Below are 27,762 nucleotides of genomic sequence, written 5' to 3' on the forward strand. Positions count from 1 at the left end.
GTGGGTTTCTAAAGATGTCGTGAACTTTTAGATATGTAGTTCTGATTTTCCCATCTGTGACGAGACCACTGTGACTTTTCCGTTGTAGAACTGGGCTTCGAAAAGTGAAGAATATAAAAAATAGGTGCCTTAACATTCCTGAACCCTGCAACAAATATAAACTAAGCCCACTAAACGTTTCATTTAAGTGATGAACACTACAGTAGCAGATGTGTGTACTCCGATTTTTTAACATCTCTGCAGTTCTTGTTCCTCCATAATTTCTATGCATATACCAGTTTAGGGAGTTATTTTAGTTATCATTTTAGACCACATCTTTTTACTGCCAGTTCACAAATGGAGAAAAGATATTTATTTCGACTTGTAGGTGAAGGGAGCGTCCTATGTATGGTTATTATTTATTTTGAGTCCACCTGCCAAGAGTTTCAAGTGGTATCGTCAATTTATTTTTCCAGCAGCACAGAGCCAGTTAAGTAACATCTTCAATTTTGAGCCATATTGCGATTTTAGGCCCTCATTGCGCAGCATGATGTATATAGATGTGTAATTAGTAGCCATCTTTACTTCAGTTTCCTAGCAAAAATAAATAAAGTACAGAATTCTAATCATCCTCTCTGGCAGCTGGACAGAGACTGACAGTTTCCCACCATTTCCATGGGAGTGGTGGTGGTGACGGTGGGCTACATAATAGGAGTGGGGTGAGGTGTGCGGAGGCCAACAGTGCCATCTGTTGGAATTGGTTTGGACTAGCTCAGTCGGTTCCTGCATTCGAGGCAAACACACAGATCTCTGATATAGGTTACTGGAGATAGCCTAACTGAGCTATAAATAAATTAATTAGTTAAGTACCCTGCCTTCCTCTCGAGTACAGTATTACCGTTTCTCACCAAAGATAAAACGAGTCGAACCATACACATGTGAGTTAGGTTACTGGAGGTAGCCAATAGAGCTACAAATGAATAATTAATTAAGTACACTGCCTTCCCCTCCAGCTCAGAATTACCAATTCTCACCAAAAATAAAGAGCACTGACCTATCCTTCCACTCTGGTAGCTGGATAGAGACTGGCCATTTCCAGGGTTGTTAGCATCGGTGGGTTGAGAGGGGTGGGTGACATCATAGCAGTGGAGGAGGGGGCAGTTACGTTAGTGGAGGCAGCCTAATTGCCCTATTTTCCTGTTATAATTTCAATTTCCCCCATGACATGTTGCAATGTTGCCACTTGTATGGCCACCATCTTCATCCACATCTTGAATACATTTGGCAACAATGCAAGCTGCGACAGAGACCGACTAGCACTATTACTGTGAAGACTGTCTCTTTGGAGGGCACTAAACTAATTTTTACATGCTGTTTTAAACATATTTATTCTGTGTTAGCGTTTGCTGAGTTTCGATATTGTGGTATTCAGTCTTGCTGCGAGAACCTTGTGGTCACTAATTCCTGTATCCAACATGATGGTCCCTATTTACTCATGATTATTTCTTACTAAAACGTCAAGTGTGTCTTCATAGATATTTACACTTTGGGTAGGCTACTGAAGAAGCTGTTTAAAATAATTTTCTGAGAACGCGTTTCTCTACCTACCACAGAATTTAAACGCGTATTTTCGTCAACACATCGACAGTAGATTGAAAGTCCCACAAACTATAAATGTATGAGGGAACCATTTACTTGAAATTAGACTAAAATTTTCCTTAAACTGTTCAGCAACTGTATTATATGAGTTGGGCAGTCGGTAAAAGTAACCAATTCTGGTTGTGAAGAATGAATCCCATGAACTATCTGCTTCAATGTCACTGGCAGATAATTTACTTTGGATAGCAGTGAACACTACACCACCAACTTTATTTAACCCATCACTTCTGAAAGTGGTTACATCCTCTGTACAAATTTTGGATAATGTTTTCTTTGTTGTAGCCATCTTTTTGTACGTACGACAATTTGAGCTTCAGTGCTATCCGTTAGCTCTTCGAGCTTTTGTTCTTTCCCAACAAAACTGCAGCAGTCTACAACTAAAATATCGAATATTGCAAAGTCTTCTTGCATGTGTTTTACCAGCACACCCCCTTTCTGTAGTTTCCTCAGACCCTCTAACCCAAAAACCACAGTGTCCCCTGCATACAGCCCCTGCTACCTGTGTAGCCGCTTTCTATGTGTAGGTGATAACTGATGTATTAAACAGAATCCGAAAACCCTCCACCATGCGGCGAATCTGTAGCCTACACGGTCGCAGACCTTTCTGAGCCTCCAATTTCAGACCCTCCTTTCGGCTTAGCGCCAAAGGACCACTGTCCGTTCTGTTGACGATGTTAAAGATGGTGAATTACACCTTCATCACGCAAGAGATTCTAACAGGAGCCAGCGCCATTACCTGCAAAATGTTGGCGCTACCAACAAACAGGATTCCGACCCTCTGTAAATGCCCAGACATTGCAGGTCAAGAGGCTTCTTCTGGAACAGGGTGAGGGCCTGCATCTGAGTCAGGGGTGTTCCCAGCCACAGATTGCACCTCACCGCAAGAGCTGTGAAAGCCCTCCTGTCTGTCACACCTTTGAACGATTTCTCATTCGACCACAGGTGAGGGGTCATTCCCAGTATGGTCATTACCCGAGGCAGCCAAAGCAGTGTCGTGACTGGAGTCATGTGACACATGGTCGACTTCTTCAAATTCCCACGTTCTTTCCCCCACGGTGAGGCCCATCCACAACAGCCTCCAGCTGTCTTACCGAAGCCAACACTGCCTGGAGCTGTGAAAGAAGGGCCACGAACTCAGCTCATGTCGGAACAAAGGAATCACAACCCCTATTCATAAGAAAGATGGTTATTAGAGCACTAGACTGTGGCTAGTAAGCACTCAGGCACGCAAGAAATAAAAAAATAATCTAGTAACCACACAGATAACCAAGAATAAGACGTTCCTGTTCTAATCCCATAAAATTTTATAACAAATCCATATTGTACTCGTTTTATCTCCGGCAGGAGCACAATGTGCTCTCACACTCAGAAGGTTAAGAAAGGAAGAAAAACATATATATAGTTTTACATTCCTTCCTGAAGATTTTGAATCATGGAATACTGTCATCGGGACACTAATAGAGGGACAAAGATGTTCCATCACAATACCATGACATGATTTCTCCTGTTCAGGTTACTGTAAACATGTTCTAGAATGTTTACTTTTAAATTCTCGGCGACCAAGTTTGCCATTTCTTGTATAGGTTGCATGTGTTGTGGACAATCCCATCTTCTTTGAGAGCAGCTGTGCTTATGGGGCTAGTTTGATGAACGCTCAGGCGTCGTATTCATCTCGACGTATCTGATAAATCACCAGGTCTTCACCCCACAGAAAAAGCGTGTAGTATTTGGAACCTCTGATGATTGGTAGCAGACGACAACCTCGCAGTTTGGTAGCTCCCGAGATTTAAAGATCGATAACTGAGTTCTGCTGTATATGGCATAACGAACAGTCTTCTGGTGTCCTTTCGTCGTCAAAACTAGGTCATGATGAAGGTTGGATGCGTATTAGTAGTTATTAGCATGAGGTTTGTAGAGTGATTAGTTTTTTGGCAGCTCTACGCACTGTAAAGAAATAGATGGAGGATGACGTGGTATCAGACGAAAGGCTAATGCAAATATTCGGCAGCTTTCGTACTGCAGAAGTAAATGAAATATACAAATCAATCATACAGCCTAGAAGAGCGCCCTCAAATACATTGTATTCTGCTTTGCAGGTGCACGCGCGCACGCACACTGGAGAGAAGCCGTTCCAGTGCACCGAGTGCGGTAAAGCATTCACCCAGGTGCGCAACTACAAGTACCACGTGTCAGTGCACGCGGGCACGCACGAGTTCGCGGCGGTGTGTCCAGAGTGCGGCAAGGTGTTCAACAACGGCGGCTACCTCAGCTCGCACATGAAGATCCACCGCAACCGGAAAGAGTATGCGTGCGCAGAATGCGGGCGGCGCTTCAACCAGCGCGTCACCTGCAACACGCACATGCGCACACACACGGGGCTGCGACCTCATGTCTGCACTCTATGTGACAAGGCCTTCACGCGCAAGACGCTGCTCATCCAGCACATGCGCACGCACACCGGTGAGAAGCCCTTCACCTGTGAGGTACGTTTCCGAGGACGTGCTTTACTTCCAGTTTATTTCTACTTTGGGTAGCTAATACTTTTCTGCGCCTTTTCGAAACAAATCTGCTCGTATAGGGTAACGCGCAGTGAGCTAGTTTATGTCACGCAGTTTCCCAGGTTTGTTTAGGCAAATGCTGGGCTGGCGCCAAGATTCCACACCAGAGAATATGATACACAAGGAGTTATGAGACGATAACTCACAAAACAAAATTTACGTGATACACAAACAGATGGCTCTCAGACTTTCCCTCTCTCTCATGTTACCTTGGTGACTGTGGCTTCAGCAAGGACATCTGGTCACAAAGTAATAAAAAGACAATTATGTATGTAGACACTGTACTAGCAGTGGAAAATATGAATATCTATCTTCATCCTTCATGGAATTACCCTTTGGCCTGTAACCTTATTCCTGTATCATTAAAGCACCCAGAAATTAGTGATGTCAATACATTTTATAATTATGTTTCTCGTTTTTATACCAATATCGTTGATGTATTCTGCTTTCTCTCTCATATACACTAGTGTCCATTAAAATTGCTACACCAAGAAGAAATGCAGATGATAAACGAATATTCATTGGACAAATATATTATACTAGAACTGACATGTGATTACATTTTCACGCAATTTGGGTGCATAGATCCTGAGAAATCAGTACCCAGAACAACCACCTCTGGCCGTAATAACGGCCTTGGTACGCCTGGGCATTGAGTAAAACAGAGCTTGGATGGCGTGTACAGGTACAGCTACCCATGCAGCTTCAACACGATACCACAGTTCATCAAGAGTAGTGACTGGCGTATTGTGACGAGCCAGTTGCTCGGCCACCATTAACTAGACGTTTTCAATTGGTGAGAGATCTGAAGAATGTGCTGGCCAGGGCAGCAATCGAACATTTTCCGTATCCAGAAATGCCCGTACAGGACCTGCAACATGCGTTCGTGCATTATCCTGCTGAAATGTAGGGTTTCGCAGGGATCGATTGAAGGGTAGAGCCACGGGTCGTTACACATCTGAAATGTAACGTCCACTGTTCAAAGTGCCATCAATGCGAACAAGAGGTGACCGAGACGTGTAACCAATGGCACGCCATACCATCACGCCGGGTGATACGCCAGTATGGCGATGAAGAATACACGCTTACAATCTGCGTTCACCGCGATGTAGACACAGGTGCGACCATCATGATGCTGTAAACAGAACCTGGATTCATCCGAAAAATTGATGTTTTGCCATTCGTGCACCCAGGTTCGTCGTTGAGTACACCATCGCAGGCGCTCCTGTCTGTGATGCAGCGTCAACGGTAACTGCAGCCATGGTCTCCGAGCTGATAGTCCATGCTGCTGCAAACGTCGTCGAACTGTTCGTGCAGATGGTTGTTGTCTTGCAAACGTCCCTATCTGTTGACTCAGGGATCGAGACGTGGCTGCACGATCCGTTACAGCCATGCTGATAAGAGGCCTGTCATCTCGACTGCTAGTGATACGAGGCCATTGGGATCCAGCACAGCGTTCCGTATTACCCTTCTGAACCCACCGATTCCATATTCTGCTAACAGTCATTGAATCTCGACCAACGCGAGCAGCAATGTCACGATACGATAAATCACAATCGCTATAGGCTACAATCCGACCGTTATCAAAGTCGGAAACGTGATGGTACGCATTTCTCCTCCTTACACGAGGCAGTACAACAACGTTTCACCAGGACCGCCTGTCAACTGCTGTTTGTGTATGAGAAATCGGTTGGAAACTTTCCTCATATCAGCACGTTGTAGGTGTCGCCACCGGCGCCAGTCTTGTGTGAATGCTCTGAAAAGGTAATCAATTGCATATCACAGCATTTTCTTCCTCTCGGTTAAATTTCTCGTCTGTAGCACGTCATCTTCGTGGTGTAGCTATTTTAATGGCGAGTAGTGTATTTTATGAGTACTTCCACAATATCGTTGCCATTCCATTAAGTATTCTCATGAAATTTGATAGTATCTGATAGGGACTAACGATGTATGAGAGAAAGATTATGTCATTTTCATTACGCTACACACGGTTCCCTGACGAATACTCAAATACAGTAAACCACTTCTCCAAAGCAAAACTGCTCACCATTTGTTGTGAGTTTGACAAAGCAGTTTGCTAGCGTCTCTCAGAAGATGTAAGCATTAGTAACCAGTGTTTAACTAAATCAAAAGTTTAGTAAGTCTTCGTCTTTTTCTATTCCAAAAACCGATTCACGATTAATTGGAACTAAGTTTATGGTTACGTGCAACTGTTCGTTAATTTCAGCTTGAACATGTTGTTCAGTCTAGTAGTTAAAGTGATGGATGAATGTCATCCACACTTTCAAGTTTTGAAGTCCCTGACACAAAGTTGGAAAGTTTTCCAATTCACTGTAGCTATTAAGAGACGTATTTGTGATGAGCTTCGGCAACTGTAAAGCCTTTCACTCTTATAAATCAGATCTCAGTATAAACGTCACACTTGTCCGTTATTATTTTCAACTAACCACTCTGAAGTCACATTTACGCCCAATACTGCTGCAGCGTGATGAATCGCAGTACGCTACGCAATCAATGGATAAAATGGCATTTCTGCCTTCTTCACTTAAGAAATCACTTTTCTTCGGTTAAGTTGCACTTCAGCCTTTACAATCTGAATATTCCTCGGGTTACTCTAATACGTTTTTCCAGACTTGTGTCAGTTTGGTCAAAATATTCACCAAGCAGTTGAAGCACTTTTCCCATAGTACAAAGTCCAATTGCTCTTAGAGACTCTGCTAGCCTCTGCGAGTATCATATTATACAGATCTTAATTCTACTTGTTCAGCTGTTTAAAGACAAGCTTCACACGTTAAATCTTCCTAGTCTGTTTGTTGGCGTAGCAACTAGTGTCAGGTCCATATCAGGTGTCTAGGTACATGCAACTAACCTGGTCGTTTTACAGCACGCAAATACTGATCATAGCTAGGCCATGACCTTCTGTTCATTTCCTGAAATATCCTCCCAGTACTCATTTCTGATTAGAGTTCCTGTTGTATATTTGCCAGTAACATGTAAGAATGCATTTAATTCTTTTAAGTCTCAATAATCGACTGAGGTTCTTAATGTGATAGCAGATTGTCCCATTATGAAATAATTCCTAAAAAGCATTGACGAATTTGGGGCACAAGTAATATTTCTGTATCTCAAACGTGTGCCCTCCTTAGATATCGTTCCTTTGTTTGCAAAAAGTATTGAACCAGTCTACTTCGACATGTGGCATATTTTTGCATCCCTTGCATTTTTATTAACTAGTTCCTGCAATTTAGAACTACCTGAACTCGATGAACGAAGTCATATGCCACCATGGGTGCTACAGAAATCTTATTCCGTGTCTCCACGACGATTTCAAATAAAAAAACAATCCACTCTTCGTGTATAATTCTGATACCATGGTCATAGGCCATGTCTCTGACGTAATACACATGTGTTTAGATTTAAAGTGTAAAGTGGCTCCGATGGAGTAAGCGTAGGAAAACTACACTACTTTGCCACAAATACTTATAGCTGTTTCACACCGTTACAGTACTTCAGCTACATCGTTTTCTTCCTTTCCTTTCAAATGCATCTTTATGTCATATGACGCGTAAATTCAATGCCTTTGTTGTTGTGGTACAGAGTTATTCATTATACATTATACTGCAAGGACTGCAAATGATACCTAAAACGAATAAGAAAACAGGGAAGAACATAAACGTCCTAAAGCATCTCATGTTTTTTCAAACTATAACGTAAATTTGCTGTGTTACATCTTTAGACGCTAATTCATTTAATTAATAACAGCAAAATAAGCAAAATAACCTCTTGATGTATTCACGTATTGCCACAAGGAATCATCGATGCTCGCCACACACAAAGCGATGTAAAATATACTTTCCTGCTTGTTATGGTGGTTTAGCTGTCGAAATACGTGATTGAGGAAGTAAATACCCTGTGACTGACTCAGAATTATATTTTCCACCTACACAGAAGCTGTAAAGTTCTTAGAAAGGAAGCACTCGGTCATGGAAGACACTTCACTTTGGCATGACTAGCAATAACTTAGGTGTAATAAATGCTGTTGAAGTACGATGCGCTTCCAATACGTTTTTCAGAAGTAGAAATCTTACGAGCCCACTGGAAACAACATTAGAACATGGATATTCGACCAGCGACGCTGCCGTGACCAGATAATGAGACAAACTGGAAATCTCTCGTACTGCTATCGAATCTAAGCTTTCTCCTGTTCTTCTACCAAACACCTGTATTGCTACAGCGAATCGTATTTCTTCGGAAAGGATCAGTGATAAAAATATTAGTCAATGTCGGGCATTTGCAGTGAGGCATGATCAAAGCATAGTAAAGGATCATAATATACAGGGTGATCCATTGATAGTGATCAAGCCAAATATCTCACGAAATAAGCATCAAACGAAAAAACTACAAAGAACGAAACTTGTTTAGCTTGAAGGGGGAAACCAGATGGCGCTATGGTTGGCCCGCTAGATGGCGCTGCCATAGGTCAAACGGATATCAACTGCGTTTTTTTTAGAATAGGAACACCCATTTTTTATTACATATTCGTGTAGTACGTAAAGAAATATGAATGTTTTAGTTGGACCACTTTTGCGCTTTGTGATAGATGGCGCTGTAATAGTCACAAACGTATAAGTACGTGGTATCACGTAACATTCCGCCCGTGCGGACGGTATTTGCTTCGTGATACATTCCCCGTGTTATAATGGCCCGTTTACCAATTGCGGAAAAGGTCGATACCGTGTTGATGTATGGCTATTGTGATCAAAATGCCCAACGGGCGTGTGCTATGTATGCTGCTCGGTATCCTGGACGACATCATCCAAGTGTCGGAACCGTTCGCCAGATAGTTACGCTATTTAAGGAAACAGGAAGTGTTCAGACACATGTTAAACGTCAACCACGACCTACAACAAATGATGATGCCCAGGTAGGTGTTTTAGCTGCTGTCGCGGCTAATCCGCACATTAGTAGCAGACCAATTGCGCGAGAATCGGGAATCTCAAAAACGTCGGTGTTGAGAATGCTACATCAACATCGATTGCATCCGTACCATATTTTTATGCACCAGGATTTGCATGGCGACGACTTTGAACGTCGTGTACAGTTCTGCCATTGGGCACAAGAGAAATTACGGGACGATGACAGATTTTTTGCACGCGTTCTATTTAGCGACGAAGCGTCATTCACCAACAGCGGTAACGTAAACCGGCATAATATGCACTATTTGGCAACGAAAAACCAACGATGGCGACAAGTGGAACATCAGCGACCTGGGCCGGTTAATGTATGGTGCGACATTATGCGAGGAAGGATAATTGGCCCCCATTTTATCGATGGCAATCTAAATGGTGCAATGTATGCTGATTTCCTACGTAATGTTCTACCGATGTTACTACAAGATGTTTCACTGCATGACAGAATGGCGAAGTACTTCCAACATAATGGATGTCCGGCACATAGCTCGCATGCGGTTGAAGCGGTATTGAATAGCATATTTCATGATAGGTGGATTGGTCGTAGAAGCAGCATACCATGGCCCGCACGTTCACCGGATCTGACGCCCCGGATTTCTTTCTGTGGGGAAAGTTGAAGGATATTTGCTATCATGATCCACCGACAACGCCTGACAACATGCGTCAGCGCATTGTCAATGCATGTGCGAACATTACGGAAGGCTAACTACTCGCTGTTGAGAGGAATGTCGTTACACGTATCGCCAAATGCATTGAGGTTGACGGACATCATTTTGAGCATTTATTGCATTAATGTGGTATTTACATTTAATCACGCTGTAACAGCATGCGTTCTCAGAAATGATAAGTTCGCAAAGATACATGTATCATTGGAACAACCGAAACAAAATGTTCAGACGTACCTACGTTCTGTGTATTAATTTTAAAAAACCTACCTGTTACCAACTGTTCGTCTAAAATTGTGAGCCAAGTGTTTGTGACTATTACAGCGCCATCTATCACAAAGCGAAAAAAGTAGTCCAACAAAAACATTCATATTTCATTTCGTACTACACGAATATGTAATAATATATGGGGGTTCCTATTTTAAAAAACGCAGTTGATATCCGTTTGACCTATGGCAGCACCATCCAGCAGGCCAACCATAGCGCCATCTGGGTTCCGCCTTCAAGCTAGACAAGTTTTTTCGTTTGATGCTTATTTCGTGAGGTTTTTTTTTTTTTTTTTTTTTTTTTTTTTTTTTTTTTTTTTTTTTTTTTTTTTTTTTAGGATGGGGCCCCTCCACGCCCACACCAACGTGGTGACCAAACCAAAAGATGTACTGTCACCTCCGTAAACATGTTAGTTTTTGAATCAGGCGTCACAGGATGCGGGCTGTGATGTTATCCATGCGTCTGGGTAAGATTACCCATTAACATGGTTCATCAGGAGATAGAAGTGGTCGAAAACGATTGAAGGGTAGCGGTTGTAAGGGCAGAGGAAAAAAAGTGCCAAGGCCAGCGCCAAGGGAAAAAAACCTTTGCGACAGTAGGACGGGTAGTAAGGGCAGTAGCGGCTTGCTAGCTGCGACAGAGCATGCAAGGTGAGGTGAGGTTAGCGTGAGGTATCGTGCACCGTTACCTATGTGCTGCGTGGTCGTTAGCTGGATCAGTCTGGGTGCTGCGGCTGGGCTCGCTTGTAGTCTCCTGGGCCGGCCGCAGTGGCTTCCTCCCTGTAACACAAGAGTTCGGCGCGGCAACGCATGCGTTGCTGTTACTGTTAGGCCCTCTGCTGCGCCTTGTCGTCAGTGACTTGGTGCAGCTTCATCAGGCAGGTGCAGAACGGCGGCGATCGGCTACCGTTCAGCGTCCTCCTCTATTGCACGGCGCTGGTCTTCTACAGTGTAGCTTCGAGCAGCTCCGTTTGTTCAGAGAGCAGCGCCGCTTGAGCGTCGGAGAAATGCACGCCGCTCGCTCGCGCTTGCGCGATGAGGGCTGCCTTTCTGCCTTCTCGGTCCCTTGGAGGGGCCGCTCCCGCAGCGGTCGGCGTCGCCACCGGTTCCGCTGGGGCGGCGGTTTTCTTCTTTGCGCCTTTCACCTACGGTGCTGCTGGGGCAACCGCTGGGATAGGCGCGCGAACGTCCTTCTGCGAGGTCGCAGGAGTATTCGCAGGTACGACTGCGCTGAGGCCTTGGGCGAAGACTGCTCGCAGTTGCCTCAAGGCCTCTTCCTTCTCTGCAGCCACGGCGGCTGCGAAGGCAGCCCTCTCCGCCGCCATGACGGCTTTGAGGGCTGCTGTGGCCTCCTTCACGGCGGTGCCGAGTTCGAGGTCACGTTTCTTCACGGGAGAGCGAGTTGCGTCCTGTCTGCCCGTTTCCGAGCGGTCGTCCCTGCCCCTGGCAGGTGGATCTGCTACTGCGCCGTCCCTCAGCTGGGCCGGGCTGTTCTGCGCCCTACGCCGTTTCCGACGTCGTCTTCGCTTCTGCCGCTGCGTCGGTGCGGCCGCGGCCGCCTCGCCGCCCCCGGCACGGTTGCGGCCTGAGAAAGCCGCGCAACCGCGCCAACTGGCGACGTGCGGGCCGCCACACCGGACACAAGTCGGCAGAACGTTGCTGCCGCGGTCGCAGGCGCGGCTGTCGTGCCCGCCTGAGCACTTGACGCACCGCGCCGCGTTGCGGCAATACTTCGCAACATGGCCCTCGCCCTGGCACCTGAAGCACTGGGGCTGAGGGTCCATGCCGGTCGGGAGAGCCTCCGTCGTAACCGGGAAGCCCAGCAACTTCCGCAAGTCGAAGATGTCGCTCCCTCCGTCGACCGTTTGCACGGTCACGGCATAGAGCGGCGCCCTCTTCCTGTTGGTCCGGTTGTGCAGCCTTGCGGTTGCATTACCAAACCCGACTCGCAGCAGCCCTTCCCGGACCTCTGCCTCGTCACAGCACCGAGGTAACCCCCTGAGGAGTGCCTCGGTCGTCTTCATCCTTCCTACGGAAGGTGCCTTCTCACGCGCCGGCGGCGCGTCGACGATGTGGTCGGCCACTGCGACCTTGATCGCCCTGTGGTCGGCCACGTTTGCGGCTCGAACGCAGATCAGCGAGTCTGTATCGACAGACTCGTAGACCACCTCGTTCCGAGCGTAATTCGTGATGCTGTCGAACAGCGCTGTCCACCCGCCTTATCACTTGACGTACAAAGGGGGGACAGGCCGCGACTCGTTTTCTCGGGAGTTCCTTGCACGGTCGGCAGACTCAGTGAGTTGCACAACCGAAGGACCCTTCGTAGCGGCAGGTTTCCTCTGCGCACCCTTCTTTCCCATGCTGCGAGGCGCGGAACACGACAATCTGCACGCGTTGTGAAAACAACGTACGACAATTTGCTCTCCGCGGCGCCCACAGCACAGAAAACCTCTTCATGAGCTCTCAACGGCCGAGTAAGCGAAGCGCGCAACGACAGCGATGCGCTCGCCTCGCCAACTCTGACAACGGTCCGCGTCACTATCAGTGGACCACCCTGTATAGTACGACATTTGCACCACACTGGTTACCACTATTACCACTGTTTCTTTCTGGAGAAACCTGGTTCGTTATATTGATACAAGTGTTGGTGAAAATAAAGGAGAGAAGAAACCAAAACCACGCGTCTGAAATGAAGTACAGGAAAACCTGCAATGTGTCACTTCAGCCTGTCGTACTAGCGTCTCGGCTCTTGTTATATTTAGCAGGATCGTGATACTTGGGACTTATACCTTTCGATATGCTTGGAAGGTCTCGGCTCGGCGGCTTGCATCCTCTTGTCATATTTAGCAGGATCGTGATACTTGGGACTTATACCTTTCGATATGCTTGGAAGGTCATCGTACTACAGCATCATTTGTTAGATCTAAGCAGTCGTGTGGAAGGCGACCCAAGTCGGTAACCTGTAGGACTCCAGTGTGATTGAGTTTGGGGCACGAGCTGAGAGCTGTTTGTTATAATCGGCGCAGGTGTGCGGGAAGCGGTTCGCGGACCGCAGCAACATGATTCTCCATCAGCGCCTGCACTCGGGCATCAGGCCGTACAGCTGCGGCGAGTGCGGCAAGGCGTTCACCAAGAAGCACCACCTCAAGGCGCACATGTCCTGCCACACGGGGCTGCGGCCGCACGCCTGCGACCTCTGCGGCGCTCGCTTCAGCCAGGCCAGCAACATGCGCACGCACCGCAAGAAGTGCACCGCGCCGCGGCCTTCCGGCGGTGGTGGTGGCGGCGTCGTGGGCGCCGCGGGCGGAGGGGGTGGTGAACTCGGGGTGAAAGCGGCGGGCGCCGGCGTCATCATGCGCGTGTCCGGAGAGCTGGTGCAGCACGTGTTGCAACGCCCCGACGATGCTGCTGCCGCCAGCGACTGAAACGTCACGTTCGCCGCAGCGACCGCCATATGTCCAAGAGCTCCATGACCAACCCACATAGCTTACCGTGAGAATGCTCCACCAGTTTGTTACAACCTTTCGCTGTCCACATGACTTGCCGCAAGGGACTATACCGATATAATGTCTCAACGTAAGAGCGATTATGTTGCAGAACCCACATTAAGGACGGTTATCTTTTTTTTTTTTTTTTTATTCACCAGTGGACTTATACAGTGTGAGTCACCTAAAATTACCGCTGGATATATTTCGTAAACCACATCAAATACTGACGAATCGATTCCACAGACCGAACGTGAGGAGAGGGGCTAGTGTAATTGGTTAATACAAACCATACAAAAATGCACGGAAGTATGTTTTTTAACACAAATCTACGATTTTTTAAATGGAACCCCGTTAGTTTTGTTAGCACATCTGAACATATAAACAAATAGGTAATCAGTGCCGTTTGTTGCATTGTGAAATGTTAATTACATGCCGGCCGAAATGGCCGTGCGGTTAAAGGCGCTGCAGTCTGGAACCGCAAGACCGCTACGGTCGCAGGTTCGAATCCTGCCTCGGGCATGGATGTTTGTGATGTCCTTAGGTTAGTTAGGTTTAACTAGTTCTAAGTTCTAGGGGACTAATGACCTCAGCAGTTGAGTCCCATAGTGCTCAGAGCCATTTTTTTTTTTGTTAATTACATCCGGAGATATTGTAACCTAAAGTTGACGCTTGAGTTCCACTCCTCCGCTGTTCGATCGTGTGTATCGGAGAGCACCGAATTACATAAGGATCCAAAGGGAACGGTGATGGACCTTAGGTACAGAAGAGACTGGAACAGCACATTACGTCCACATGCTAACACCTTTTTATTGGTCTTTTTCTCTGACGCACATGTTCATTACAATGAGGGGTGAGGTACACGTACACACGTGGTTTCCGTTTTCAATTACTGTGTCCCAACATGTCAGGCCAATAGATGTTCAATGTGGTGGTCATCATTTGCTGCACACAATTGCAATCTCTGGCGTAATGAATGTCGTATTGCCGCAGTACATCTGGTGTAATGTCGCCTCAGGCTGCCACAATACGTTGTTTCATATCCTCTGGGGTTGTAGGCACATCACGGTACACATTCTCCTTTAACGTACCCCACAGAAAGAAGTCCAGAGGTGTAAGATCAGGAGAACGGGCTGGCCAATTTATGCGTCCTCCACGTCCTATGAAACGCCCGTCGAACATCCTGTCAAGGGTCAGCCTAGTGTTAATTGCGGAATGTGCAGGTGCACCATCATGCTGATACCACATACGTCGACGCGTTTACAGTGGAACATTTTCGAGCAACGTTGGCAGATCATTCTGTAGGAACGCGATGTATGTTGCAGCTGTTTGGGCCCCTGCAATGAAGTGAGGACCAATGAGGTGGTCGCCAATGATTCCGCACCATACATTTACAGTCCACGGTCGCTGTCGCTCTACCTGTCTGAGCCAGCGAGGATTGTCCACGGATCAGTAATGCGTGTTCCGTAGATTCACTGCCCCGTGGTTTGTGAAACCCGCTTCATCGGTAAACAGGTAGAACTGCAACGCATTCTCTGTTAATGCCCATTGACAGAATTGCACTCGATGATTAAAGTCATCACCATTGCTGATGTAGCGACACATGAAACCGGTGAAAGCGGTGACGATGCAGTATGCGCATGACACTACTATGACTCAGTCCACCGGCTCTCCCAATGTCCCGTGTACTCATGTGTGGGTTCATGGCAACAGCAGCTAACACACCAACTGCACCTGCTTCTCCTGTGACGGGCCTGTTACGGACCCGTTTGCGTGCTACGACCATACCTGTTGCATACAGTTGGCGGTAGATGTTTTGCAATGTGCGGCACGTTGGATGCTCTCTGTCCGGGAACCGTTCTGCATACACCCTGCAGGCTTCAGCTGCATTTCGTCGACACTTGCCATAGATGAGTATCATCTCCGCCTTTTCAGAGTTCGAATACACCATGGTCACAGTTCCTACAACACTACACTATCACAGACGTCTGGTAACACGGTGTACTACAGTTGGTCTGCGTGCGGAGACGAATGCAGAATAACAATAGCAGCAAGCGCTACATGCGGACACTGTGACAGCTAGATCAAACCACAACAGTGCACTACAGCCACACTCGTAAACACGGTCGTCATCGTAAGCATGTCCCTGCAGATGCTGCTCGCCGACCGTGGCCCGCGTTTGTTACAACACGCAACTGAACGTAGGAGGTTTCAAGCGTCAACCTTAGGTTACAATATCTCCGGATATAATTAACATTTTACAATGCAACAAACGGCACTGATTACGTATTTGTTTATATGTTAGGATGTGCTAACAAAACTAACGTAGTTCCATTTAAAAAACGTAGGTTTGTGTTAAAAAACATACTTCCGTGCATTTTTGTATGGTTTGTATTAAACTATTACGCTAGCCCCTCTCCTCACGTTCGGTCTGTGGAATCGGATCGTCAGTATTTGATGTGGTTTACGAAATATATCCAGCGGTAACGTCATGTGACTCACCCTGTATATAAAAGACTGCTCTCTAAATAAGTCTTTGCATTGTTCTCGTACCACAACTATCATCTTCTCTCCCTGTTCCACTCCCAGAGAGAACGAGGGAAAAATGACTGCCTATATGCCTCTGTACGAGCTCTAATCTCTCTTATCTTATCTCTGTGGTCTATCCGCGAAATACAAGTTGGCGGCAGTAAAATTGTACTGCAATCAGCCTCAAATGCTAGTTCTCTAAATTTCTTCAGTAGCCATTCACGAAAAGAACGCCTTCATTCCTCTAGAGACTCCCACCCGAGTTCCTGAAGCATTTCCGTAACACTCGCGTGATGATCAAACCTACCAGTAACAAATCTTGCAGCCCGCCTCTGAATTGCTTCTATGTCCTCACTCAATCCGACCTGATAGGGACCCCAAACGCTCGAGCAGAACTCAATAATAGGGCGTATTAGTGTTTTATAAGCAGTCTCCTTTACAGATTAACCACATCTTCCCAAAATTCTACCAATGAACCGAAGACGACTATCCGCCTTCCCCACAACTGCCATTACATGCTTGTTCCACTTCATATCGCTCTGCAATGTTACGCCCAAATATTTAATCGACGTGACTGTGTCAAGCGCTACACTTCTAATGTAGTATTCAAACATTACGGGATTCTTTTTCCTATTCATCTGCATTGATTTACATTTATCTATATTTTGAGTTAGCTGCCATTCTTTACACCAATCACAAATCCTGTCCAAGTCATCTTGTATCCTCCTACAGTCACTCAACGACGACACCTTCCCGTACACCACAGAATCATCAGCAAACAGCCGCACATTGCTATCCACCCTATCCAAAAGATCATTTATGTAGATAGAAAACAACAGCGGACCTGGGGCACTCCAGATGATACCCTCACCTCCGATGAACAATCGCGGTCGAGGACAACGTACTGGGTTCTATTTCATATTTTATTCGACATTATCTAATTCGGTACATTCTGTCCCGTTATCAAATGTCCCTGAAAACTCAAGAAAATCAGTAGAATGTAACATATGCAATTAAGTCTATAGATTTTGTCACCGTTCATTTACAGCATCAAAGAAGGAGTTCCATCCTACTACAAACTGCCACTACTCCACAACCAGATTTTTTGAACAGAATCTGTCGTACTGAGAACAACAGAAAAGTTTAGTGATATGATATAAATAATAAAGATTACTGTCTTTTGTATTCACCTTTTAGGCATTTTAGGTTGATTGTCAACGTTTATTTACTATGTTTAGGAGCGTCATAGCACCACATGAAACTGTGACGCTTTCCATTATTAAAGCCTTCATAATTTTCGCGTAAACACTGTTCTATCTTGAGACACCCCTTATCCATTTCACCTTAAGTCATTCTATCGTTTTTGTATGTCCGCTTTCCTTTATATCAAAATATCAGAACCAATTTAGAAAATTCTCTCTCTTGTACTCGTTGTAGAAGCATACTGCAGGCAGTCCTATAAAATACCTATAAAGTCCAACACAGCTAGACCTGTATTATGAATTTATTACATTAAAGAGCCTCACTCATCCGAAAGTGAACGGTAAGGAGTTCTTCGAGCTCTCCAGTCTTTATGATTGTTAAAATCTTAGCAGTATCCATGTCCGCATTACCATATGGAAATTTCCGCAAGAGCGGTTCTATCGCTCATCATTCAGTAATGTGACACCTTTAAATATATATCTATAATTTCCATATTCGTTATGCAATTAATTATAAATATTGATCCAATGCAGCACCAAAGGAAACAACTTTGGTGAAATGAGTGCCACTGAGACCTATGTCTACATCTTTGTCTTACGACAGTACTAACTGCTTCGATAATAACTAATTTGCTTTAGGAAAAGCTTAGGAAAAGCAATTTTCTGTTGAATATTTCCGCAGAAATGTCTAGCTCCACCATTTCTGTCTGATGCCTCTTCATTTAACAACGCTCTAGTGATGTTAATTTCACACATCCTTTTGTACTATATCATCTCAGACTCTTCCTTATTTTGTTCACCAAGCCTTCTACTAGTCACCTCTCTCTATTGAACGGGAGTGCGTTTGTAGCGGCGAGGATTAGAAATGTGTTCCTCTGTTCCAAGATAATATGTAACAGCAGCTATTTTAATTTTTTTCAAAGACAATCTCCGCTCCTGTCAGTCCTCCTTGCTTCATTCTTATTGCCGACTCTTGGCTGATAAACAGTGGAACTCCTTCAGTTTTTCGAGTACATCTTCTACAGCTATGCTTTACTGGTACTTCGAGTTTTTGCTACTATCCTTTGCGTTGGTCATTGGTTTCTTTCCGTCTTTTACCAAGCGTATATGATAACCAGTCTCTTTAATAGCTAAACAGCAAGTTTATTTCGGATGAGACCTTTCCCATTGCTGCAATAGTTTGATCTAGTGGGAGATTTTTTGTACTTCATCTCTGTTTCATATCTAAACATGCGGTTTCTGGGAGATGAATATATTTAATTATATAAAATAACTGCATCACTTATGTAAAGTAATGACGTATATTACCAGTACATGCTATGAAGTAAAAATAAATTGTACGGGTCATATGTATAAACGAAAATTATTCCAGTTATTTTAATGAATCCATACACAAAATCAAAGACATTGTTCACAGTAAAATGTCTCTAGAATTCCCTAGGCAAGGGACTCCCAGTCATGAAACCAGTGCCACACTGGATATGTATGTCACCAAACGTTCCCAGACTGACACAATAAGAAAAGAATCAACACTTTATAGAACTAATTTTCGTTTCCTGAAATTCATCACTTATAGCTAAGAATGATATGTATCTTATGTGTATCTTATTGTGAGTCTAGCACCACCAAACCATTTGCAAGAAATTGATATTTTGATATTGATGGCAATACAAGATCCATGAGATCGAAGACAATTCCAGTATCCTTTTATTGGTCTAGTTCCTTCCACAGCGACCGTCCATTGTAACTATGTACGTGATTTTCTTAAATATTCGTGTGTAACATTTCCTTCAGAGAAATGTCAGTAATTTTTATTAATGCCGTGTAGCATTATGAATCGAGCTATTCGGAATTAACATATGTTTCACTCTTCTATTAGGGATTCGGATTAGTGCAGTAGTTTGTAATTAAAAAAAACTTGTGAGAATCTGAATAGTACTGGTGATGACTGATAGCGTATCGTCCACGTGTTGTGTCTTCGACATTTTGCAAGTAAATATCAAGAAAATTAAGTGGGATTGTTCAATTCTAATATTCAGTTTTTATGAAAGATTGTTTTATTTCATTATCCATCAACGTTTTCTTAAAACCAATCAGTACCCTCAGTTGTACTGGGCGTTCGATTTCCTGGTATATAATTATATTACATTTACTTCATGCTCTTCTAGTCACGTAACAATAAACGAAGTCTTAAGTTTGGTAAGCTGTAATTTATTTTTTATTCTTAAATTTCCTGGATATAACTACACTCACAGTTTGAGGCCACATTGTCTGTTATTTGGAAGCGAAGACCCAAAAATACGTTAGCGGTAAGAAATCTTAGCTGTCATTTATTTTCATTACTTTCTGATTACCGGAGTTTGATCAACATGTGCTTGCTTAAGATTTTTTGTTGTTGTCACTACTACTGAGTATGTTTGTACCTGTCTGTATGCCTTTCGTCATACTTAAAACAGGAAATAGCCCACAGCTTTCCGTTTCATTCAAGGGTCCTAAAACAAAACACAAAAATTTTATTCGAAAATTAATTAGTGCAAAGGATTAAAACTTTGCTTTCAAAAATTTAATTTCGTCTGTTTCCATCATTACTTTACACCGCGTATAACGCACATAGAGCAGTGTTATACACACGCAGAAATATCGACTAGCAATAATAAATGCAAGCATTGTATGTAATGAAACTGACTCTATGATGACATGGTTTTCTGCAGTAGCATCTATAGTCGATAGTGACCTAGTATATTTTTGTTTGCCATAATTTTTGTACCATCTTTCTCTGTTTTCTCTGAAAGCGAATGTTGCTTGTGGTAGGTCTTGTATTGAGAAACAACTTGCACCTATGGTGGCCCAATAAAGGTCATAGTCGTCTGTCAGTCCTATGGTGACAATCAAATTCGCTGTTCTTTCAGTAGTTCGATGATAGCTCGATATGTGCATTCAGACCACTCTATTCTATCTTCATAAGACGATTGTTTTAGTGCGAAAGATTACTTGGGTAATGTTACTGAATTATAATATAGTACCTCCTCTCGTAAATATCATAACCTGTACTGTAGCGTGAAAAGATTGCTTTAATGCTGTGTGTTGCGCTCTTTCGTGGAAGGCTAGTTAAGAAACCCTATAGATAACTGTTTATGAGACCGCTCCAGAAAAGTGACTAGTCACTGTAAATGATGGATGTATGGTAACTGTTTATCTGGTTTTGTGAAGTGTTGTGAATAGTCCCCGAGTTGAGGAGCCTGCATAACTATAAACAGAACATCACAGTAAATAACAGTGCAGGCAGTACCTTGTGCATTAGATACGATGAGAGGCTGTGCTTGCTCAACTTTAACGAATAACAGTAACAGCAACCCTAGCGTAATAATACAGTCCCAGAACATCAGGGAGTTATTCCAGACAGAGTAAAAAAAAAATACTGTTTATGCAACGTGAAAGGCGATTCTTCAATTACGCGATCATGTCCTGACAATGATCAGTCATCTGATGGTATGACTCGATCTGCTTATCTGAGAGGTAACACGCGGGACGAATGACGAAGCAGCCTCAAAGCCAGCTGCGTCTGACAGATGTCGGTACAGACTGCCGTCGGAACATTGCGCAGAACTTGTTGACATGCACGTGCGGTACATGGGAATTTGGATAAGATGGTGTCAGGGATCTGATCTGCTTCCCTTACTCATTCACTTTTTAATTGCTAATTACACTTTACTACCTTAAATATTTTTCCAAGTATTTATCCCAGCGGTACTGGGCATGGTAAATGTAGTCACCCCCTTTCTTCGTGTGTTTGGAGGGTGTAGCACCAAGCATACGTTCGTCTCCGTTTTTCAGTCGTCTTCTCCTCGTCATGAGCTGGACTCTACTGTTTGAGGAACAGTAACCTCAGAGTGTATTTAAATACCGCTGACGGACAAGCAGCTGCTATACATTTTTTGCGAGATGCATCTCTGTGAATGGTTTTCTCTGCCTCATTTTAAAGAATAGATTCCTCGTCTCTGCTCACTGCGCTTGTTGAATTGCACTGTACTTTAGTCGAGTGTTCAGACTAGTGCATGCATGATGACTTAAAGATTGATGTAAGTGATGGGCAGTTTTTCTTCCCCATCCTTTCTTGCAAACAGCTTCTGATGTATGTACAACATGATGGAATTTAGCAATTTCGGAAAATGGGTACTTAGGGAACTGAGATGCTTTACTTTTCTTATAAAGTGATAAACACTGGAAGGAAGTGTGGATAATGAGTTTAAGTTTGCGAGATTTCGTTCTATTAATTTTCGCAAATTGTCTCGAATGTATACCGGAAAGAAACTTGATTTATGTGAAGTTAACTCGGTTTTCAGACATGTGGCTGCCTTCTCTGAGTAATCAGTCTTTCTGCTTCCGTGCATATCAGAGAATTTCATCAGTAATCTCTGTTTTACTTGCCTGAATTGCTTCTCCCTACAGTTAATGGGACATTGTCTGACTATTTGAAAATTTTTTATGGTAGTCCGTGGAAGATTGACCTATCTGACAATAGCAGTACTCCATAGAAGTTTATCTTGAATTGTGCTTCTTTCTTCTTCACTTTGGTGCATGCAGAGTTTACTTAATTTTACGTTTTCATGGAGCACCACGTTTTAAGTACTTAGCTTCTCGTTATGAGATCGCATTCTGAAAATTAATGTCCCTGCAAATGGACATTTTTGTTTTGAAACAGTGGTTTTTTAACTTGCTTTCTATTGTATCAATCCATCTAGAGTACACAGAATTCTAGCTGAACGCTACATATGGCTTGCCAATAATTATAACGTGTGACTTGTTTACATCACTGAAAAGGAGCTCAAAATGTAATTTTTTTTCTTTGGTTAATCTCAGTAAATTTTAACAAAGAAGTGAACTGTGTGCATAGAGGATGTTGCATTGAAACTGTGAGAAATAAATAAACAACAGAGTAGCTTCTAAACTCTTACTTTCGAATATAAATGTGAAGTGCCATCCACCGCTAAATATGTGAAGCTTGAATTGTACAAGGCTCTGGTCCAAAACCGAGAGCTTTTTTCGTATATCTGTTTGTATAGTTGTAGTATGATATATGGAAACCACACTTCTTGTTGTTCAAACTGCGTTGTGGAGCATAAGTAAGAGCATTCCGTCCTAGATACAGAACTCCAAATAAAGAGAACCATTTCGATAATGCTGCCGCAACAGTTCTGGTACTAGTACGTGTGGCAGGAAAGTGTACGTCTGGCTGATAAACGAGGACCTTTTCCAAATGGTTTGCTGAAGTTTCTGTTTGGTTTGATTATAGCTATCGATATATAATAGCTACCTTAAGTTTCTCAAGATGGTAAAAGGTATCTGTTCCAACTTGTCCGACGTATTCCAGATTGAAAGCACATATAACTGATGTTTTATCATATGCTATAGTTACGGTGTACAAGCAAGTATATTAAGGCAACCTACTTTTCTTCAGATATACGTAAGTCTCGTTGTATGTTGTTTGCTTTTAATCTCTTCCTCACCAGACCTTATCTCTTTAAATGATTAAAACAATCATAGAAGAGTTCCAGATAACATTTCTCGCTTGCTTTACTACCCACCAACGCCTAACGTCATAAAAAGATCACAAAGTAAAGTATAAATTCTTTTGCAATTTTTCCATAACCGATAAACGGAAAACTCGTGTTTTCTTTATCTCTATAGGCATTATTATGTATGTGACTCATTCGTCTGAGGTCATTACATTACTACTGATATTCCATAAATACTTGGACTCCATTTCAATATGAGAAATAATTTGTGATGAAATCTGAAAGCACATTTCTTTTCTAGATTTTCGCTGATCTCACTGTGTCAGATAAACTGTGAGACAACAAAGTGAGGATATTGGTATAAAAACATACCGTGTTCATACCTTACTACTCTGTTTTGATGACCTCATTCTTCTACAAATCCCACTTAAATTTATTGTTGATCTCTATTAAATATAATATTTCACTTTCTTTTATGTAAATCTTATAATTTTTTCCAATAAAGAAGTTGTCAAAAATATTTTTTTCTATTTTCCTTTACTCCTGTTTACGTTATGTTATTCAGACACTAGGCTTTCGAACACCTGTGTTATCGGACTTGTCTGACGAAAGTATATAACAGCAATTAGACATGATTAAAAATTAATAATTCCTGCTTTAGGATCTAAAATTAATAGTAAAGAGAGTGTTTGTATAAAACATGCCTGACTGAGAAAACATTATAGAGTTAATATTTGTAAGTTTAATATCTGAAAGCTTTTCACAAAATCTTTTTACAAGCATTAATGAGTCAGGTAAGCACCTATTACTAATAGTTTCACACACAGAAAAACGAATCACCGGAATGGTGAGTAGGAAACGTCCTTCACTGATTCTTGCTAATTAACAATTTATGAGAATAAGACTGGAATCTCCCGACTCCTTAAGTTCCACGGTCCAGCCACATTAATGTGAGCATCGCGTAAGTTCGACGTCAACTCGCAATAACCACTCACAGGTGGAGAGTATACAGAAGGTGACGGCGGAGGATAGGGTGGAGGTGGGATGGGATAGCAGTGCAGTCATGGCCCTAATGCGGAAACAGAGTGATTTATCTGATATCCAATGACCATTGGCTTTTGGGCCACAGGTAATAGCAGTTTCGAAACTGCCGGTTCTGGCCTGACCTTACAAAGTACCCTTGTATTACCCTCCAGGTTTCCTTTAGTGGTGCTTGCGTATGTGTAAGACACCAGCACGTGTTCCCATTCCCATGGCTCACGGTTCCTATCCCACCACCCCCCTCCCAAGAATCTTGACCACAATGTCCACGAAATTTGCAAGGTAGACGCTACTCAGTTTGCAATGCGAAAAATCGCTTTATGTTGTTTATATTGTGCTCTGATGATCCATGGTGCATTTTATTCAACTCTGTGCCACACACGGACTTTTAGGTAAAAACACGTTAACTATACTTCAAGAATACATTGTATACTGAAGTTTCTTAATCCACTATATAAAGGGTTCAAACTTGGTTCTATGTGATTAACACACTGCATGGGGGCTTAATTAAATATGATTGAAAATACTTTTTAAATTTTTCGTAGCTGTATGTCCGCTTACGCTGTGTCTCGTAAACGGTTGGCCCTGACTAGTATTATTACGCTATCTGACTGCAAAGAACAACAAGAATGAAATGAAATTTTTCGTTAACACAATTAATTAATTAAGTCCCCAGCAACTATAAAGCCTACTAAACCAACAAAGCACAAGTGTAGCTGTTCTGTATGTGGTAGTATGACTCAACGCACATCTGGCACAGTTCTTCAACAAGACAAGAATTTTAAATACCATTTATACAGAAGTAACTAAAGGAAATAAAAATACCATAATTACTCAAGAAAACCAGAATTACACTCTAATACAAGAACACAAGCCAGATGCTTTGTTGACTGAACCTGTCATGACGCATTATTTAAAACATGGAAATAATGAAAAAACACGTAATATTTTACCTTCATATATATTGACGAAATGCACTCTGATCGTTACAGTATTTCCATTAGAATAACATCTGCTATCTCTCCCATCAATAACTGCATAAAACATGGAACAACACTCTCCACTATCACATCTCACTCCGACTTCACGACAAGCAGTGCCCACTAGCACATCTCGGCACGAACTGTCTTCTACGAGCTCTGCCCACGCACTGACTCACTTCTACGAGCTCTCTCCTAGCACTGACTGACTTCTACGAGCTCTCAACAAGCACTGTGGAGGCGGCTTAATAGTACTCTTTGGCGCAATCTCTGACGCAGTGGCTCAGTGTAGCCACCTTTCAACACTGACAAAAAGAAATTAATGTAGAGTAATGAAATTCCTGGACTGCATCTACATCTACATCTACATTTATACTCCGCAAGCCACCCAACGGTGTGTGACGGAGGGCACTTTACGTGCCACTGTCATTACGTCCGCCGAGTAGGCGCTTCAGTCTGGAACCGCGCGACCGCTACGGTCGCAGGTTCGAATCCTGCCTGGGGCATGGATGTGTGTGATGTCCTTACGTTGGTTAGGTTTAAGTAGTTCTAAGTTCTAGGGGACTGATGACCTCAGATGTTAAGTTCCATAGTGCTCAGAGCCATTTGAACCATTTTTTTGTCATTACGTCCCTTTCCTGTTCCAGTCGCGTATGGTTCGCGGGAAGAACGACTGCCGGAAAGCCTCTATGCGTGCTCGAATCTCTCTAATTTTACATTCATGATCTCCTAGGAAGGTATAAGTAGGGGGAAGCAATATATTCGATACCTCATCCAGAAACGCACCCTCTCGAAACCTGGCCAGCATGCTACACCGCGATGCAAAGCGCCTCTCTTGCAGAGACTGCCACTTGAGTTTGCTCAACATCTCCGTAACCCTGTGACGAAACGCGCCGCTCTTCTTTGGATCTTATCTCCTCCGTCAACCCGACCTGGTACGGATCCCACACTGATGAGCAATACTCAAGTATAGGTCGACCGAGTGTTTTGTAAGCCACCTCCTTTGTTGATGGACTAAATTTTCTAAGGACTCTCCCAATGATTCTCAACCTGGCACCCGCCTTACCAACAATTAATTTTATGTGATCATTCCACTTCAAATCGTTCCGTACGCATACTCCCAGATATTTTACAGAACTAACTGCTACCAGTGTTTGTTCCGCTATCATATATTCAAACAATAAAGGATCCTTCTTTCTATGTATTCGCAATACATTACATTTGTCTATGTTAAGGGTCAGTTGCCACTCCCTGTACCAAATGCCTATCCGCTGCAGATCTTCCTGCATTTCGCTGCAATTTTCTAGTACTGCAACTTCTCTGTATACTGTTTGTGTACGTGACACTGCAAGATCGCAGGTTAATGTAAGCACGAGGTAGGTCATTGCAAATGTGAAATGCTAGAGTATTAACAACCGCTGTTACCGTTGGAATGTTGAATGCAAGCATGCAAACATGCTGTTGTATAGGCACATTGTGTTGTATAGGCACTGGATGTCAGTCTGTGGGATGCAGTTCCTGCTGCACTTTGTCGGTCAACACAGGGACGATTAATGTTGTTTGTGGATGATACTGGAGTTGTCGTCCGATAATGTCCCATATATGCTTGAATGGGGAAACATCAGGTGATCGAGCCGGTTGGTTCCAGGCCTTCTGCTGGTCTCCTTCTAACCAACATATGGCCATCACTGGCACCGATAATCAACCAGCTGTCATCAGAAAACACAATAGACCTCCAGCATTCCCTCCATAGAGCTCTCGCTTGACATCACTGAAGTCTAAAATGCCGACGGTTTGTGGTCAATGGAATTCATGCGAAGGGGCTACTGGCTTGGAACCGCCCTTATAGTAATCGATTTGTAACAGTTCGATGTCTCACAGAGGAGTCAAATGTTGCTCAAATTGCTGCCACAGACGCAGTGCAATGCACCAGAGTCTTACGTCAAACGTTATGGGCTTCCCTATCCGTAATGCGACATGGCCGTCTGGAGCCCTGTGTTCTTGCAACCGTGCATTCCCCTGACCACCACTGATAGTTATCATGTACAGTGGCCACTTTCCTGCCATATATTTCTCAGCAGTATCGCAGAAAGATCATCCTGATTCTCTTAGAACCTCGTTCAGACTCAATTGGGTGTTGAAAATGGCCTCCATTGGATTCTTGACCAACATCAGCCCACCCCGTCCAATTTCAAAGTTAACTGACTCTCATAGCCGTTATAGCGTGCAATTGAGGCACGCCTGATTTGCATCCTCATGTTGGCGGTACTAGCGCTGCTCTTACGCGATTGGCGCTAAGCTGCAATAGACGTTATCTTTCAGGCGTAGAAGCACGCTACCAACTTCCATTTATATCCCACAGCTCCTCCTTGCTATTGCTATTTTCTTCTGTCGGTGTATTCCTTCAATATAATCTCTGCCAGTAAGAGAGTTTTGTCGCAGCCTAGACATCTCTAATCCTATTTACGTTAACTGCCGTCGTCCAATAAAAGAAAAAGAAAAATAAGATAATTGCCCACTCTTACCTCAAGACGGGGATACTCTCAAGTTCTTTTTATCCGGTTTCCAATGGGCTTTGCCCCTGAACGTATACGTAATGGATGTATGAGTGCAAGTTGTAGAAGCGTGGTTGACGACGATGGTAAGACCACCACTTGCAATAAGCGGAAAATCTGAAATATGAAAACATAGGGATGACATTAATAGGAAAGAAGAGACTATGAAACTTACCGATATATGGTCAGTAGCCATGTAGAATCGCTAAACAGCTTTTTATCTTTGACAAGATAACAATCGATAGTTAAGGTTTGTCTCTCACAAGACTCATTTCTATTTATAGCGTGTTTTCCTGGCCACGCCACCTTTTCTACAGTATACTTGTCGCTTTCAGACATCCGACCCTTCAGTCAGCA

General features: G+C 43.5%; 1 protein-coding gene across 1 annotated transcript in view; it reads left to right on the forward strand.

The window, feature by feature from the left end:
- The window catches only part of LOC124805481 (zinc finger protein 583-like), a 118,863-nt gene that overhangs the window by 37,368 nt on the left and 53,733 nt on the right, over positions 1–27,762 (forward strand). The window contains exons 3-4 of the mRNA XM_047266045.1: positions 3,735–4,121; positions 13,124–13,387. Of these exons, the coding sequence (XP_047122001.1) occupies positions 3,735–4,121; positions 13,124–13,387 (651 nt within the window). The remainder of the gene's footprint in view (positions 1–3,734; positions 4,122–13,123; positions 13,388–27,762) is intronic.

The sequence above is a fragment of the Schistocerca piceifrons genome, chromosome 7 (assembly GCF_021461385.2).
Source record: "Schistocerca piceifrons isolate TAMUIC-IGC-003096 chromosome 7, iqSchPice1.1, whole genome shotgun sequence".
Taxonomy (NCBI): Eukaryota; Metazoa; Arthropoda; class Insecta; order Orthoptera; family Acrididae; genus Schistocerca; species Schistocerca piceifrons.